The sequence below is a fragment of the Panthera uncia genome, chromosome C2 (genome assembly GCF_023721935.1).
Source record: "Panthera uncia isolate 11264 chromosome C2, Puncia_PCG_1.0, whole genome shotgun sequence".
In the NCBI taxonomy this organism is placed as follows: domain Eukaryota; kingdom Metazoa; phylum Chordata; class Mammalia; order Carnivora; family Felidae; genus Panthera; species Panthera uncia.
The window spans coordinates 107,063,585-107,079,543 of NC_064810.1; the positions used below are offsets into that span (position 1 = coordinate 107,063,585).

General features: G+C 37.7%; 1 protein-coding gene across 3 annotated transcripts in view; it reads right to left on the minus strand.

Annotated features, from left to right (window-relative positions):
* Positions 1-3,429: 3,429 nt before the first annotated feature.
* The window catches only part of MME (membrane metalloendopeptidase), a 113,560-nt gene continuing 101,030 nt past the window's right edge, over positions 3,430-15,959 (minus strand). For all 3 annotated transcript variants that reach the window (XM_049628677.1, XM_049628675.1, XM_049628678.1), the window contains exon 23: positions 3,430-11,252. In XM_049628677.1, coding sequence (XP_049484634.1) covers positions 11,153-11,252 — 100 coding nt within the window. In that variant the 3' untranslated portion in view covers positions 3,430-11,152. The remainder of the gene's footprint in view (positions 11,253-15,959) is intronic.

Sequence of the window (15,959 nt, forward strand, 5' to 3'; positions counted from 1 at the left end):
GCTTGTGGCCTTATCTAATAGAGCTAGCTCCAGGCCTTCCTGCCTCACTGCCCTTGGACTTTGTCATTGATTTGCCCTGATTTCCATAGGAAGGAGCAGCTCCAACACAGCACACTTTCTTTTTTTTAACTTTTATTGTTAAAATACTTTTTTATTATTAAATTTTAATTCCAAGTTAGTTACCATATAGTGTAATAATGATTTCAGGGGTAGAATTTGGTGATCATCACTTTTCATTTTTACTTTAGAGAGAGAGAGCATGTGAGTAGGGGAGAGGGGTAAGGGGAGAGAGAGAATCTAAAGTAGGCTTTACACTTAGCGTGGAGCCTGATGTGGGGCTCCATCCCATGATCTTGGGACCATCACCTGAGCTGAAATCAAGAGTTGGACACTCAACTGACTGAGCCACCCCGGTACCCTGCATATTCTATTCAGGGAACAGGTGATCCTGAGGCTAAAATTACGTAAAATATCCTTTCCCCTCTTCTATTCAACTGTTTCTTTTGTGTTGCCTTGACCTCCTTCTGAGTACCATTTGCAGCTTCTGATTCAAGGCTCGACAACAGAATCAGAACCACACTTCTAAAAAAGTCTCCCTTGTTTTTGCCTTTTGCCACAATTTTCTATTCTAATTATGTCTGCTTATCATTAGTCTTGCCTCTGAACTTTAACCTGTTAATTTTAATCTAGCAAAATGTCTTACCAGAGGAAAGGATATAAAAGTCACTTTATTAAATGACTCAAAAAAAATGGTTGGAGACTATCTTAGTTGGAATATATTGAAAATATTTTGACAGGTGTGTTTGGTGGTAGAATTAAATACAATGACATAAACTCGGCTCATGGTCTCCAAACAGAAAAAGAATTGGAGTGCTACAAAGTACCAGATGCTGTACCCAGCCCAAAAGGTACAGTAGTGAAGAAAACAGGCATGAATTCTTGTGCTGTTTACTAGCTGTCTGGTTTCATGTTAGTACAATCCCCTCTCTCGGCAAAAAATCAGGCTTTAAATTTCAAAGGCACTTAGAGCATTTAAACTTTTTGAATTGGAATTCTAGATTCCCATAATTTTGGCCCCAAACTACTTTGAGAAGTGAACTTGCTTCTGGTTAATTTTAGACAACTCCACTGGCTCTGTGAAGAACTGTCCCAGCTACCAACTTTGACTCAGGTCGTTCTCTTGTCTTGAAATTCCTGTCTTGTTATTTTTCCTTTAAAAATCTTTAAACCTAGTCAGTCCATATTTAAAACCTAGCTTAATAATGCATCTTACTAAAGTCTTTGCAAATGATTGCAACTGGATGTAGTCCTCTCATTTGAACTCCCTTATCATTTCCATAACTAAATCCCATATCATAATTATTCTGACTTAACTCCCTTGAATTGGCATTAACTCACGTGTTGCCATTGTGTGAATTGGAGAAAGGCATCCCTTTCTCAAGACACTTTACATTCATCTATTGGAAAATTGTGAGTTTGTAGAATAAGAAAATTATAGCCATCTGTGGGAAAAGTTACAAATACACAAATCAGTTATATCTAAGACATACAAGAAGCCCCCTAGATTGTGTCACTTTTGATGGCCACCCTGGTTTCACTTATTAGGTTGCGAGTTGCCCTTGGTTATGCCAGTGGTGTGCTGGTAAATGTTGAACAGTTGGCTCTCTGGGAAAAAGCAATCAACCAAGCCATCAGCCAACCAGCCAACCCTGATGCGTAGTGTTGGTTGATCTCAAGCTTCCAAAATGACATCAACTAGCTCACAAAACTCATAAAAATTTAAAAATCAGCTCTCATCAGCTGTCAATAGCTGGCTCCAGCATATCACAGGCTGGGCTTTGTTCACTCATTTTTCCATCTATAGAGCTCAGTAAGAGTTGAAGAAGTCCTGAACGATGTACGTATGGAGCTTACAGGTGTTATACATTGAAAAATCAGGAATATTCTTGGTGTTGCACCAAGGACAGCATGCACTTGCCAGTGTGACTATCTCCTCTTTATTTCTAATGTTGCAGGGCAATATGTCTTTTTTATGACATACTCTTGAGGCTGAAGTGCAGAAGTTCCTGAGAACACAGCAATTTATTAGCTTGCCCTAAGGTAAAAATAATACCTATAAATAACTTTTCAGTAAAATGCAATATGCCAAGTGCAGTAAAATCTCAAGGCTGCTTTATGATTAGTATTTCCATGGTCCTGGGTTTCTATTTTCTCACAGCTTTGCTTAAACAATTTATATTTTAGCTACTTTAGTGGATAAAGCCATAAATATTTTCCTGACATATTAGTGCTTAGACAGGGAAGGCCCTGTTGCTGGTTAATTAGTTTGCATGCTGAGATGAAAGGTGGGTGATCGGTAAGGCTTGTTAAGTGTCACATACCTAACCTTGGCTAAGATGAATTATGTTTATTTTATAAAGACCAATGTTTTAGTCTTCGTGTGAGTGAGTCAGTTACAACTTTGTATTAGTTGAGAATAATGAAAATTCATATCTAGTTATCTCAAATTGATGTCATACCATATACTTCACTACCTAATAACAGGTAAGTGAAGAAGAGTAAATATTCTTTGATATTAAAACAGTTGCATATATTTTGCCATCAGAATATCTGAACTTAGCATAATTTTCAAAACGTTTAAATAATTCTGAAGTATTGTGCAATGACTATTAATATCACGTATATTCTATAGCTTCCTTAGCAAATTACCACAAACTTAGTGGTTTAAAAGAGCATGAATCTATTATTTTACAATTTGGTAGGTCAGAAATCTGATAGAGGTCGCCTTGGGCCAAAAAAAAAAAAAAAAAAAAAAAGGTATCAGCAGGACTGTGTTCCTTCTGGAAGCTCTAGGGGAGAATCTGTCCTCCTTTGGTTTTCCCAGCTTCTAGAAGCCAGCTGCATCCCTTGGTTTGTTACCCTCCTCCTCTGCCCTCAAAGTCAGCCACAGCTGACTCTCACATGGAACTCTCATACGGTTTCACTCTCTGCTGTCCCCGTTTTCATTTTTAAGAACCTTTGTGGTTATGTTGAGCCTGCCTGGATAACCCAGGATAATTTCACCTTCTGAAGGTCAGGTCAGCAGCAACCTTAATTCCTCTTGCAACTTTTTTTTTTTTTTTAAATTTTTTTTTTCAACGTTTCTTATTTATTTTTGGGACAGAGAGAGACAGAGCATGAACGGGGGAGGGGCAGAGAGAGAGGGAGACACAGAATCGGAAACAGGCTCCAGGCTCCGAGCCATCAGCCCAGAGCCTGACGCGGGGCTCGAACTCACGGACCGCGAGACCGTGACCTGGCCGAAGTCGGACGCTCAACCGACTGCGCCACCCAGGCGCCCCTCCTCTTGCAACTTTTAATTCCCCTTTGCCCAAAACCCTAATATATTCACAGGTTCTGGGAATTAGTATGTGGACATACATAAAAATTTATATTTTTATACTTACTTCTGAGCAAACTATGTTTCAAAGGAGTTAAATAGCTTCCCCAAGGTGTCTGGGTTGATGCCATTTTCTAAGCAAAGTGAAGATAACTTGCCTAAATTGTTTCCCCACAAATTATGGTCTCATTCAAATCTTCAATTTTGTTTAGAGTGTTCTTGCTTTTGCTCTTTACTTTTGAAGTAATCCTCTGCTACTTAAAGGATCGCAGGTTTTGTGCCTTTTCTGTTTCAAGAATGTCTAGTGCAGAAAGTGATTTAAAAAGGGATCAAGTAAACGATTCACCTAGAGCAACATGAAAGACAACACGGTAAAAAGAAAAAACGAAATTCTAGTCTTTTAGCCAAAACCCCTCATGTTTTTAAAGACCCACAGGCTTAATTAGTGTCAAGGAAAAGTCAGAGGTAAGCATCAAAGTATTTAAATATCAACTCCGTTGAAAATACAATTTGCTGGCGACTGGTACAGTATCCTTCCCTGAGAGGTGCTTGTGATTATGACCATTTTGAAGAGGAGGAAATTGAGGCTTAGAGGAGCCAAATGCTTCCCATGTAGCCATTTGGCTGGTCTTTGCTTTGACCCTGTGTATCCCTGGGTCTATCTGGCTCTCTCTCGATTCAGATTTTTTCCATAACACTGTGCCCTAGTTCCTCTGCACGATGATATCTTTCGTCATCTCCAAGGAGTTTGGTTTGCAAAATATTCCATCTGCCTGCCTTCTGGTTTTGAAAACGCTTTGATCTTAACTCTGATTTTAATTCTCAGACAATGGAAATGCAAAGAAATAGTCATTTGTTAAGAGTAGTGATTTAGCAACAGGACTGGAATAAGAGCAGAATTCAAAATTCCCAGGAGATCTAGGATGAGTAACATCCTCATCATACAACTTCTAGCAAATGCAAGAAATAAACAGGACGTCTTTCTATGTGGAATGATGATGAACAAACTTCGAGGATAGCGTCAGATATCTGGACAAATAAGGGAAGGTTTTCTTCCAAAAAATGTTTACGAAACATGTCAAAAAGCCAACAGTGAATAATGAAGGACTGTGTCAGTTTTAGAGTGCAGACTCCCCTTTGCTGTGTCTTCCATTGCTACATAGAGTAACTGTGGACTTCTTACTCTTTTGTTGACTAATTTTAACCTTCTCCAATATATTTCCTTGCCTCCTTCTGCAATTGTCAAGATCCTAACCATACGATCAAGTGCAACTTCAGTGTTGGTTCTTCCAGAATGCCTGGCATCCTGGGAGGGAAAAGTTTTCTGAGTTCTCAAATTTTGCTTTCTCGTATCTCTTGGCACATCACACATTCAGCTGCATTTATTTGTGTGCATTTTGATGTCTTTACTATATTAAAAGGCCAGCTGTCTTCATTTATTTTTATCTTCTAGTGGGCCCAGTAAAAGACTGTCTTCTAATAGGCCTTTTTATGTGTGATACAGTGCATCACACATAAAAGGTGCCTGATGTTTCATCAATGAATAAGCGAATGGATGTAGTGGACAAGTGTAGTGTCAGCCAAAGACTGTTACTTTGTCTCATTTTTCTTTTCTAGCTCCTTTGATTGTTGCTTCTAATACAGTACCTTCAGCATAGCAGATGTTCTATAAGTGTCTACGGACATGACTTCAAAATACTTAATGTTCTCTTAAAAATCACAATGGCTTATATAAAGTCATAAAAGTAATTGGAAAAGATATTATTTTCATTAATTTTCCTTAAAGGAGTATTTTGGGAATTATTAGCTACAAATGAGTTTATCTTGATAGATTAAAATGAATTTTACAGTGATGTAGAGAGTTTTGATAGTAAATTTATGTAGATTTTGGACTTCAGCATACCTTGGCCTTATCATTTACTACATGTGTGAATTTGGGCAAATTAGTTAACCTTTGTGAAACTCAAATTCACCATCTATAAAACAGGACTAGAACATTACCTCACAGGTTAGTTATATTAAGTGGAAACTGTATACAAACAGCCTATATTATATGTCTGGCTCACAATAAATAATAGGTATTGTTTCTCTTCCTCACCCTCTTTTATTATTTTCACTTTTCTTAAATATTAAATCTAACTAATATGCATGCATGTCTTCATTTTGATTACACAAAATTAAAGTCAACATATTCAAAATTTAATATGCATAATATAATACAAACCTAGATGTTTTATAAAGCATTTAAGAAGCATCTTGTATTACTAGTGTTTTGGACATGTTTATTTTTCTTTCTCTCTTAGGAATGGTCCTTTTTTTCTTTTGGAAAGCTATCCTTCTCTGAGGGTAGGGTTAGGGGATCAATGATGATAATTTCTACAACCACACCATTTCCCCATGCCCTATCCACTGGGATAGACATGTTTCCAAAATAGGCTTTTTCTCTAGGATTTTCATTGGGTTTTCTCTAAGATGTTAAGTGTGGACTGTAGTTAGATGTTGTCCTTCCCCTGGGAAGGAAGCAGAGGATCTTTGAGCCTGGGCAGAGTTGACCATCACGCTTTCTTCTGGAGAAAGGCAGTCTGCAACAATGAGGTAGACACATGGAAAGAAGGCCTAGTCATTCATGTCCCACATTTGGTACTGTGGATCAATAAAGTCTCTAGTTTTGGCTAAACTAGCATGAGTGTGATCTTCACATTTACAACCAAAGTCATAAGTAAACACGTATGAGCAGGGAGTTACCTGGATTCATTGTATCCTTTTGCCTCCTCCCTGTTCTACAGCTAAATTCTAGTATCTGAGCCCCCAGGTACACCATGGTGCCTACCTGGTGGAGTATTTAGGTCTGATCACTGTATAATTTACAAACTACTGTTTCAGTCAAATGTTGTAACCTTAACCTTGGCCAGGATTTGGCAAATGTTAGGATTTTGTATGAGCGGAGACCAGGTGGGAGAGAGTGGCAAGATCAGTCAACCCTTAGTATTTTTAGGGAGAAAAAAGAACAAAAAAACCTCTCAAACACATGCGCTGTTCTCACTGAATCACCTTGAACACAGTCAGTGGAAGGTCCTTTAAATTCCCCTGCTCTGTGTGAAGCAGTGTGTGTCAAAACCACCTAGGGAAGCAGATCTGGCCCGTGGTGGGAGAAGGGGGCTCCTGACCAAAATCCATTTCACTGGATTCCTTGGGTCTAAGTGGTATGAGCTACTAAACTGAATAGCTTCTTAAGTAAATGAACACAGCTTAAATTCATAGGGGTTATTAGGTTTCTTTTGGGGGATCAATTTTCTCCTCATTCCTCTTCCTTCCATCTTTTCTCCCTTACTTACTTCCCCCTCTCTTCCAAATAACATTTTTTAGATGGCTTTAAAGTGTAATGTTGTCACCTTTTAGAGACATTTAAAATGCAGAGGGCAAAAGGAAGTAAGAATCACCTGTAATACTACCACTCAGAGATATTCCCTCTTAATTTGGGGCATACATTCTTCCAACTCCTTTTCTATGCAACGATATTTTAACATAATTGAAATCATGATACATACTTAATTCCATCCTCTTCTGATTTTCTTTGAACAAATCTAAACATTTTCTGCTATTTCTTTTTTTCTCCCTATTGCTTTGATTCTAAAGGTAAAGCTGCCATGAACACCTTAGCATTGCATCTTTGATGCCATATTTCAGGAGACATAGAGCATTGATAGCATGCATGTTGGAAGACTTACACCAAGGTAATTGACAATCCAGATATTGTACTTGACCCCATTTTTGTCTTCCTGCATACAGAGTGGACTTTTAGGATGCATTATAATTGGAAATGACCAGATCAGAGATGACACCAAGTGCATTTATAGGAGTAGAATCAGATGTTAACATGCCTGATACCTGAAAAAATTGTTGTTAGTTTCTGGGTGGAAAGGAAATTCAGAAATATAAAACTTAGTCACAATTGCTAGACTTCCAGTCTTCCTACGCTGTTCAAGCCGAGAGCCCATCATTATTTCTGGCAAAAGTCAGTGCTCATTTGTCTGTCAGGCTTCTCTTGCACAACCTAGAGGTTCTGCTTTGTCAAACAACAAAACAGAAGCACAGTAGTTTGGCTATAAAGTTGAAAATAACAGTAGTATTTCTCACTGTTTTAGAGGAAATTCCAAATACAAAGGAGTTAAAATTAAGACAACACTGTTAAAGAAAAGAATAGAATGCAATACACATGTGCCATGTGTATTGACACTCGTCCCATGTGGCTCCTCTCTTCACCTGATTAACCAAAAGTCAAATCCTTCAATCCAGGGATGGTGCACAAAGACACTTTTGGTTTCTGCCTAAGTCAATTCCTATGCCATCTGGAAACCTTTGCACTGAATATGTGGAAAGAAATCAGATCAGAAAATGATAGTATCTTTGGAAGAATGGGGTGATATAAATAAGAAGATATTGGTGAAATAGTTTATATCATTCATTGTTAAAAGATCCATTTTGAAGCTGGCAGGAAGTATAAGATTACAGAGATAAAAGCTCTAACATTGGCTTTAACATTTTTCAAGACATAAACGCTGTGGGGGCTTACGTGGGCGTTAGGGAAGACTGGACTAAGAGTAAGAGCAATACTATGAAAAATGTTTATTTTGTATTTTTGACACTGGAACCCATAAAACCTTCTGATTTTCCATCTTTTCCAGGATGGAGTCTCATTTCCAAACTAGCAGTTATCTTCTACTTTGAGAACTCCACCTGTGACAACAGGAATAATAAAGGCTTTCAAGAAAACTACTAAAAGCAGTGTAGACCCTAACTAGATAAAACTTTGGTCTGTGTCCTTTGAACTATAACGTTGTTGACTTGGACTCAGGCATTTACACAAGAGTTTTGAAATTATTTCACCCAGTGGTTCTTAACTGGGGGGATAAATTACAAGCAAAGAAGTACTGGATACATTCTCCTTCTCTTGTTGAGAACTACTGGTAGAATCGAATTTTCTTTTATTTCAGGGGGGAAAAGCAAAGACCCAAGAGAATGGATCAAATGTCCAAAGTCACCTTGTCATTTATGGAAGAATAGGACTAGAAGACTCTTCTCCCAGGATAGCATCCTTTCCACCTTAGAGCCAGAATCCACATGGACACTGAAGCATGAAGGCAGACTCCTTACCAAGGGTGGCTGCTGAGTAATTCTTTGTCCTCATCCCTGAGTTACATTGCCTCCCGACCCTTAATGTCTCAGCTTCTAAACTCTTTCCTTGACCAGGATTCATCCATGGTGAAATTGGATTTACGTTTGAGCTTACCTGATGGAACAACTCCAAGTGATTGGGATTGGTTGACAGAGATCCATACAACTCAACAACAGTGCCATGCAAGATTAAGAACATCCTCATGTGTGAGGGAGGGGAAAGTTTTGGCCTTCTCACTTTGGTGTATCCCTTAGTCCCAGGAAATCTGGTATTTCTAGACACAGGACATCCAGACACTAGAGAGTTGTTCCCCCCTGCCCCATCCGCCCATAAAATTTCACTCAAGTCCTTCCATAGGGATGGGAGTCTGACATTTTAAAGAGTGGGGAATCTAGTGTCTTTTTATAATTTGTACTAGTTACTTTTTGGCTAAGATAGATACTAAGTGATTCAAAGATAGTTGTTCTCTTCAGAACTGGAACCTCCTATTGCTCCAATTACCAATATTACTTAAAAGTGTTTTCAGTTTAGTTTAAAGAAAGATACCCATAAGTATACTTTTAATTGTCCATGATAACAGTGGTAGTGATACAAGAAGAAAAGATAAGGATATCCATGGCTAGTATAAAACTGTATTTTCAATATTTATAATAACTTTAGGAAATATTTGTGGAAATGAGCCCATTAAAATCTCAAGTTAAAAAAGATGGCACCATTGTAACAACCCCAAACTGGAAACTTCTCAAGTGCCTATCAACAATGGAATGGGTGAACTGTAGTATAATCACACAATAGAATATTATTGAGCAATGAGAATGAAAGATCCACAGTCAAATGCAACAATATGGATGAATCTCAAATGTAATGCTGAGTGAAAGAAGCCAGATGCAAAAGAACACATACTAATTAATTAAAACTAATGTATGATATTAAAAGTCAGGACAGTAGCTGTCCTTGGAGGAGCAAAGTGGTGGTTGGAAGAAGGGGCTTCTAAGGCACTAGTAATGTTCTGTTTCTTAAAGGTGCTGGTTACAGGGCTGTCTATGGTAGGAGAAAGTTCACTGAGCTGGGTACACTTAACGTTTTATGAAACTGTTGTGTGTTATATTTCAATAACTTTTTTTTCTTTAAAAAAAGGCCAATGGGCATCTTTCAAGAAGCAAGAAAACCAACACTCATATTTTGAACAGAAATTCCCTCATTTTCATTTTGTTAGGAAAAATAAGGATGTTGGAAGTGTGCCTCTTTTGTAAAATATTAATCAAGTAATGAAATGAACCAAACTAGCCAAAAGGACAGGGAAAGAGAACATGAAAGCCTCAAGAGATGAGTTCCTATCAGGGACGCAACAGTCCCCTCCCAGAACTCTTATGTGAGTTAGGATTTTAGAAGCAGGTCTGTCTGAGGTGGGGAAGCCTCTCATTTATATTCAGAAATGCACTTTCCAAAGCTAGACAGCTAGCACAATAGGCTTAGTGAGTAATGGGCTCACAATTTCAATTTATTATCAAAATATTTCCATCAGACAACAAACCTGAAAAGATAAAGAGATGCAGAGCTATATAGATGCCCTTTTATCAGAGCCACCTCAGGGACAGATTTTATTCTGAAAATCCTGATTGTAAACCACAGGTCTTATGTATCTTTAGACAACTGTCCAATGGCCATTTTTCACCTAGTTTGTGCTTAAAGTTTTTTATCAATATGATTTATAAGTGTAAAAATCTCAAATCTTCATCTGTACATCACTTTACAGATCTTGGTTCGGAACTATCTGTCTGAAACTTCGATATTCAGTGATTACCTATAATAATAATTACTTAGTCATAAATGTAATAATTAAATATAAAAATTATTATTTATACATTACTACAAATATCTTAAAAAGATCAAGTTTTGAGAGGGAGAGAGAACAAGAAATTGCTTAGAAAATTGCAGGGAGCCTTGAGAATTTCAATATCAGTGAAAGCAGGTATAATGAAAAATAGTTTCAGACATTCATTTTCGCCCTAAGAGTAGCTTAAAATACAATGATTTCAGGATGAATAACTGATGATTGGCAAAACTGGTTTAAAATTACATTAAGTCCCACGGCCCCAACATGTATAAGAATTCTTTGGAAGATTTTTGCAGGAGCATAAATGTTACAAATAAAAATAAAAATAAGTAATTAGGCAATGTGTGTTTTAACTCTCATGCCACTGCTGTGCTTTTGGAGCCAACTGTATTCTCCAATCTCTTCTTTCTCCCTTTGATTAGAAATCCCAGTCTACATCAAGTGGTTAACACTGTTTTCAAGAGGTGACATCAAACTGGCAGATCGTATGAGAAACAGAAATGAATGGTAATATCTTTAGACATAAAGTGTTATTTACACAGTGAGAAGTGATTGATTTGATAGACACCAGACCCCACCCCTCCTCTCCATACCTTTTCCAGAATAACCTAACTTCATTTCTAAATGATGCTCTCTCATCTCTGTTAACTACCCCCATGTAATTACAGTGACTTCGGTGGCCCATTTTCTCATGGACAGAGTTTCCCATTTTCATGGTGTTGGTAAGGCTAACCAAAGGCTACGTCGCTTTTTCTGAAGATCACCAAACTCGGCATTTCTTTTCTGGATTCATGTATGAGTTCTTGCGGCAATGATAGGCCTCTGAAAACTCAGGGGAGTTCTGCAAAGTCCCAATAATTCTGTGAAACAAAACAAAGTCACCATCAGCATTTGATACTTATGTCCATACCATATAGGAGAAGCTCTACAGAATTTCTATAGGTGTAGGCCTATTGAGGGAATTTGAAATTTACAGTTTAAGAGAATAATAATTATCATAAAAAAGAAACAGGTAGAATAAACTTGTTATTTGTTAATAGAATTTTTAAGTGAGCAGGTAACAAAGCACAGGAATTAAGAGCACAGATTTGAAGATGGCATGGCTTGAATCCTGGTTATAAGTTGAATCTATTTCGCTTCTCTGTGCTTCACTTTCCTTTTCTATAAATGCATATAATAATAGTACCTGCATCTTAAGGTTGTCAGTAAAGTAAGTAAGATATACACGTTGTAAAATAAATGAATAATACATATTTGGAATTGCAGTTATTATAATAAGAGTTTGGTCAAAAATAAAATCATGAGTGTTCATTATCTTTTGGAAGGGCTCACACAATAACAAGTATAACAGACTAAATAGATATTTGTTGATTTAATAAGGAAGAGAATTATTTTCTTTCTTTCCAAAAGAACTCCATAGATATCAGAAACTGGATTCAGCCTGAGTAACTGGAAAAGCCTGGCAGAAAGTCAATTTCTTCTTATCTCTGACCCCAATGGGCAAAAACAACACTGTCCAACCCACTTTCGGCACCAAGCAACATTTGAGGAGACAGATAGGTCAGTACAGTGATGCAGAGGTGATGTTTTCACGTCAACCCCAAACCAGCTCCTTCCCTTCTCTTCCCACTGGGACCACCCCACCACACCCACCTTGGATTGGGAGGAAGGGCAGGGAGGCAAACAGACTAGGGTGATGGGAAGACCTCAAGCAAGTGACAGGAGAGTATGTTCTAATTACTGAGATTTCCTTACATGGCAGATGTGCTAAGTGTAAATCTTTGCACTCTTATCTCTTCTAACCCATTCTCTAAATCAAATCCCCTAATTCCCTTATTTAAAATCTTCCAGGGGCTTGAATGAAAGTCAACTTCCTTTCTGTGGCTTCCAGTGTTTTGAGGGCTCCAGCTGACCTTCCCGGCTTCCTCATAGTATGTTCGTTCTTCATCCCATTTCTCTCAAACTACACCGACCTACTTTCCATTCATCAAACCAGCCAATTTCTTTCCCTCTTCAGAGCTTTCTGCTCCCACTGACCATAGTCCCTGGAAAGTTTACTCCCCAGTGACTACATGACTCACTCCTTCTCAGCCTTCATGCCTCCACTTAAACACCCCTCCTCAGAGGCTTTCTTCAAATAATGTCCAGATTAGTTCCTTCCACCTGCAGTAGCCCTCTTGATTCACAGTGATTTGTTCTTCTTTACTTCCTGACATAACCCTACACTGTAATGTGAGGGCAAAATACTGTGTATCTCTTGCTCCCTGCTGCCCTCCCCCCAAGCCTAGCACAGTGCTTTGTATATTGTAGGACTCAGGACATACATACCGAATAAATGAGTCTGTTGGCTGGTCACGGTGATTACATGTATACGAGGAATAGGGCATTATAAAGAAAATGTCCTGCTTGGCATTTTTGTTGTTTATTTGCTACAACCAACTAGAGAGAAAGCAAGCATTTGCTTTCCTTATTCCCATTCCAGGAAAGATAACTGAATTTCTGAAAATCTGACTCCCTAATGTGTCAACTATTACCACATCAACTATCTCTCATCCCCAACATCACAACTCCTTTATCCCTTCAGGGAGAATGTAAATCTTTTTGGTTATGTGTGTATTTTTAGTACTCCTAGAAAAGTCCTAAAGATTAATAGGAATCTTCCTGGTATTTGGGGGAGGGCGGGTGGTGATTGAAATGGGGTGGGGGCCAGAGCTGGGGCATTTACATCTATTAGTCCATTTGATATGGAAAAGACTGGCTTCCCAGTGCTGAGAAGGGGCCCAGTAATGTGCCCTCTCCTTTGTGTGAATGGCACAGACATGCCTCTCACTATGAGCAGGGTCCTGAGAGAACCTCTGATAGGATGGGGTGTAATGGGCCCTTGCCCATGACCACCTGAAGGAAATGGAGCCACCTGACTTCAGAGGGAGCCCTTGAACTGCAGGGATATCAGCAGTGACCACAGCAGGCTGGAGATGGAGGCTAATTCCCTAATTTCTAGGTCTTCGGGTTCCTGAACAATCTTAAAAAGGAGTACACTGAAAACTACTGAAATTAAACTTCTTACTTCCTTGCTTAGGGTGGGAGCTTGCGATTGAGTTAATTTGCTATTATAGTAATAATAATAATAATAATAATAATAGTAATAAATGTGTCACTTCTTACATCTAAAAGTTTAAGAACAAATTCACTTGATACTTGGTCAAAAGTGATTATATGCAGGAATAAAAAGATTTTATTTTATTTTTAGTAATCTCTATTCCCAATGTGGGGCTCGAACTCATGACCCCATGATCAAGAGTCACATGTTCTACCGACTGAGCCAGCCAGGTGCTCCAAAGAATAAAAGGATTTTACACATCAGGAATTTGTATTGGTCTTTAGTCTTTTAAGTTTCTGGGCTCATGGACTCTGAGACAGAAAGATGCTTTGATTCATTTAATTCAATCCCGTTTCCACTTTAGGAAGCCCTATATGCTGGCTGAATGACAGTCATCATGGTGGCCCGATTGTTCCTCAAACTGGGGAGGAAGCTCCCTGATGGGCAAGGAAATCATCTGAGAGTCACTGAATGGAAGAGGTGCTCTTTTTTGTTTTCATTTTAGTAAACTTTTTTAATAAAAGGATTGTGTCTTAGATATAATCATATGGGGACAAGTACTTCAGTAAAATGTCCAAACCCATGACTTAATTCTACATTTGTCATAAAAATATTAAGGAAATTAAACACACACACACACACACACACACACACACACACACACCTCAAAAAAGGGAAGTCTTCACAAAGCACCAATGGGAGTTAGCAATGTGGCAACACTCAACCTCAGGCACACTTAGCTCTTCATTTCAATTCCAGCTCTTCTCTTTCCATCCAAAGGCTTCGCTTAGACAATTTGATTCTGAATAATTAGGTCAACAACGTTCCAGGTCTTCACTTACCTTCCTAGCACTCTAATTAATGTCTTATTGTTTACATTAAATCTTTGGATGGAGGACATAAATAATCTATTTCAAAAAGTGGATACATTATTAATCAAATGAATCCTTTCTCTTAAGAGTGGGGTCCTATTTCATTAATATTACATAAAATACTTACCTGAATTTCATGCTACATGAAAACTGTGTGGCATATGTGTTTATAATAACAAAGATAAATGGCTTTTATTAATTATTTCTTAAAGTGATTTACTTGAAAGTTTTATTTTATTATATAAAATATTTTATTGTACTATTGTTGTTTATTGCCTTGGCAAATAATCACTTCTTTTAAAAACATTTAAGATATAGAGAGTTGAACATCAGGTGATCAAGAAGACTACCTCTGCCTGCACTTAACTGGATTTTTGAATTACTGAATGAGCTTTTTGCAATTAATTGGTCTTCTGACAACCCTTTGTTCCTTCTTTTAAATGAATGACTTGGTTACCAGGTTAACTAGCTTCATTCATAAGTAAACTATCCAATCTTTATCATTAACTGTTGTTGATGATTTTGTTAAAGTAAGGTCACCTTGATCAGCTTATGCTCCACTATGGATTGACAAAGAAATAAATGCCAGAATAGATTCCCAGATCCAGTCTGAAGATTAACAAGTGCTAACAGGAATTCTACAAGGTTCACCAAAATCCAAACTAACACTTACAAAATATCAAAACCAATGCTAATATTTAAGGTAAATGGAGGAAACATTAGTATTTCAAAGACGATTTAGCATATGCATACTATATCATAGAATAATAGGGAATAAAATCACCATATTACTTGGAAATGTCTACATAAAACACTAGAAAGACTCTCTTACAAAAAGTGCTAGAAATTAATCTGTGGGGAAAATTTCTTGCTTTATTAGTAGTGTTAGTTCTATAAAGTGCCCTTATATTCTGACTGGAAGACAATTATCCACCAATTTAAGCATCTATTTTAAAATTTTTTCTTAAGTGTTTGTTTTTCAGAGAGAGACAGAGAGACAGAGCATGAGCAGGGGAGTGGCAGGAGGAGAGGGAGACACAGAATCTGAAGCAGGTTCAAGGCTCTGAGCTGTCAGCACAGAGCCCGATGCAGGGCTCAAACTCACAGACTGCAAGATCATGACCTGAGCCAAAGTCGGATGCTTAACTGACTGAGCCACAAAGGGGACCCTAGCAACTTAAGCATCTAAATTAGCACTTTTGCTATTTAAGTAGCATATACATTGGTATCACTTTGTCCCTTTGGACTTCCTTTAAAAAAAGTATCAGACCCTTTTATATTGTTTAGAAGTATTACATCTGAATAACTTTAGAAACACATGTGTATTTTATATAGTAAATATTAGCATAACAACCATTCTGAGTGACTGCAGATGGCTAAGAAAAACTGAATTTCCAAAGAAGTCATTTAAATTTTGAGTTCAATTTCTAGAACCTCATGGGGAAATGTTTTTGTTTTAAATACTAAAGTTTTTAGAAGTTTATGTAAAGTACATAAGACTTTGGTTAGGAAGAATAAGACAATTACAGCTCAGACCTAACAAATTGTTTTATAGATTCAGCTTTATATCAAGTATATTTTGTCTTTTGTTGTTA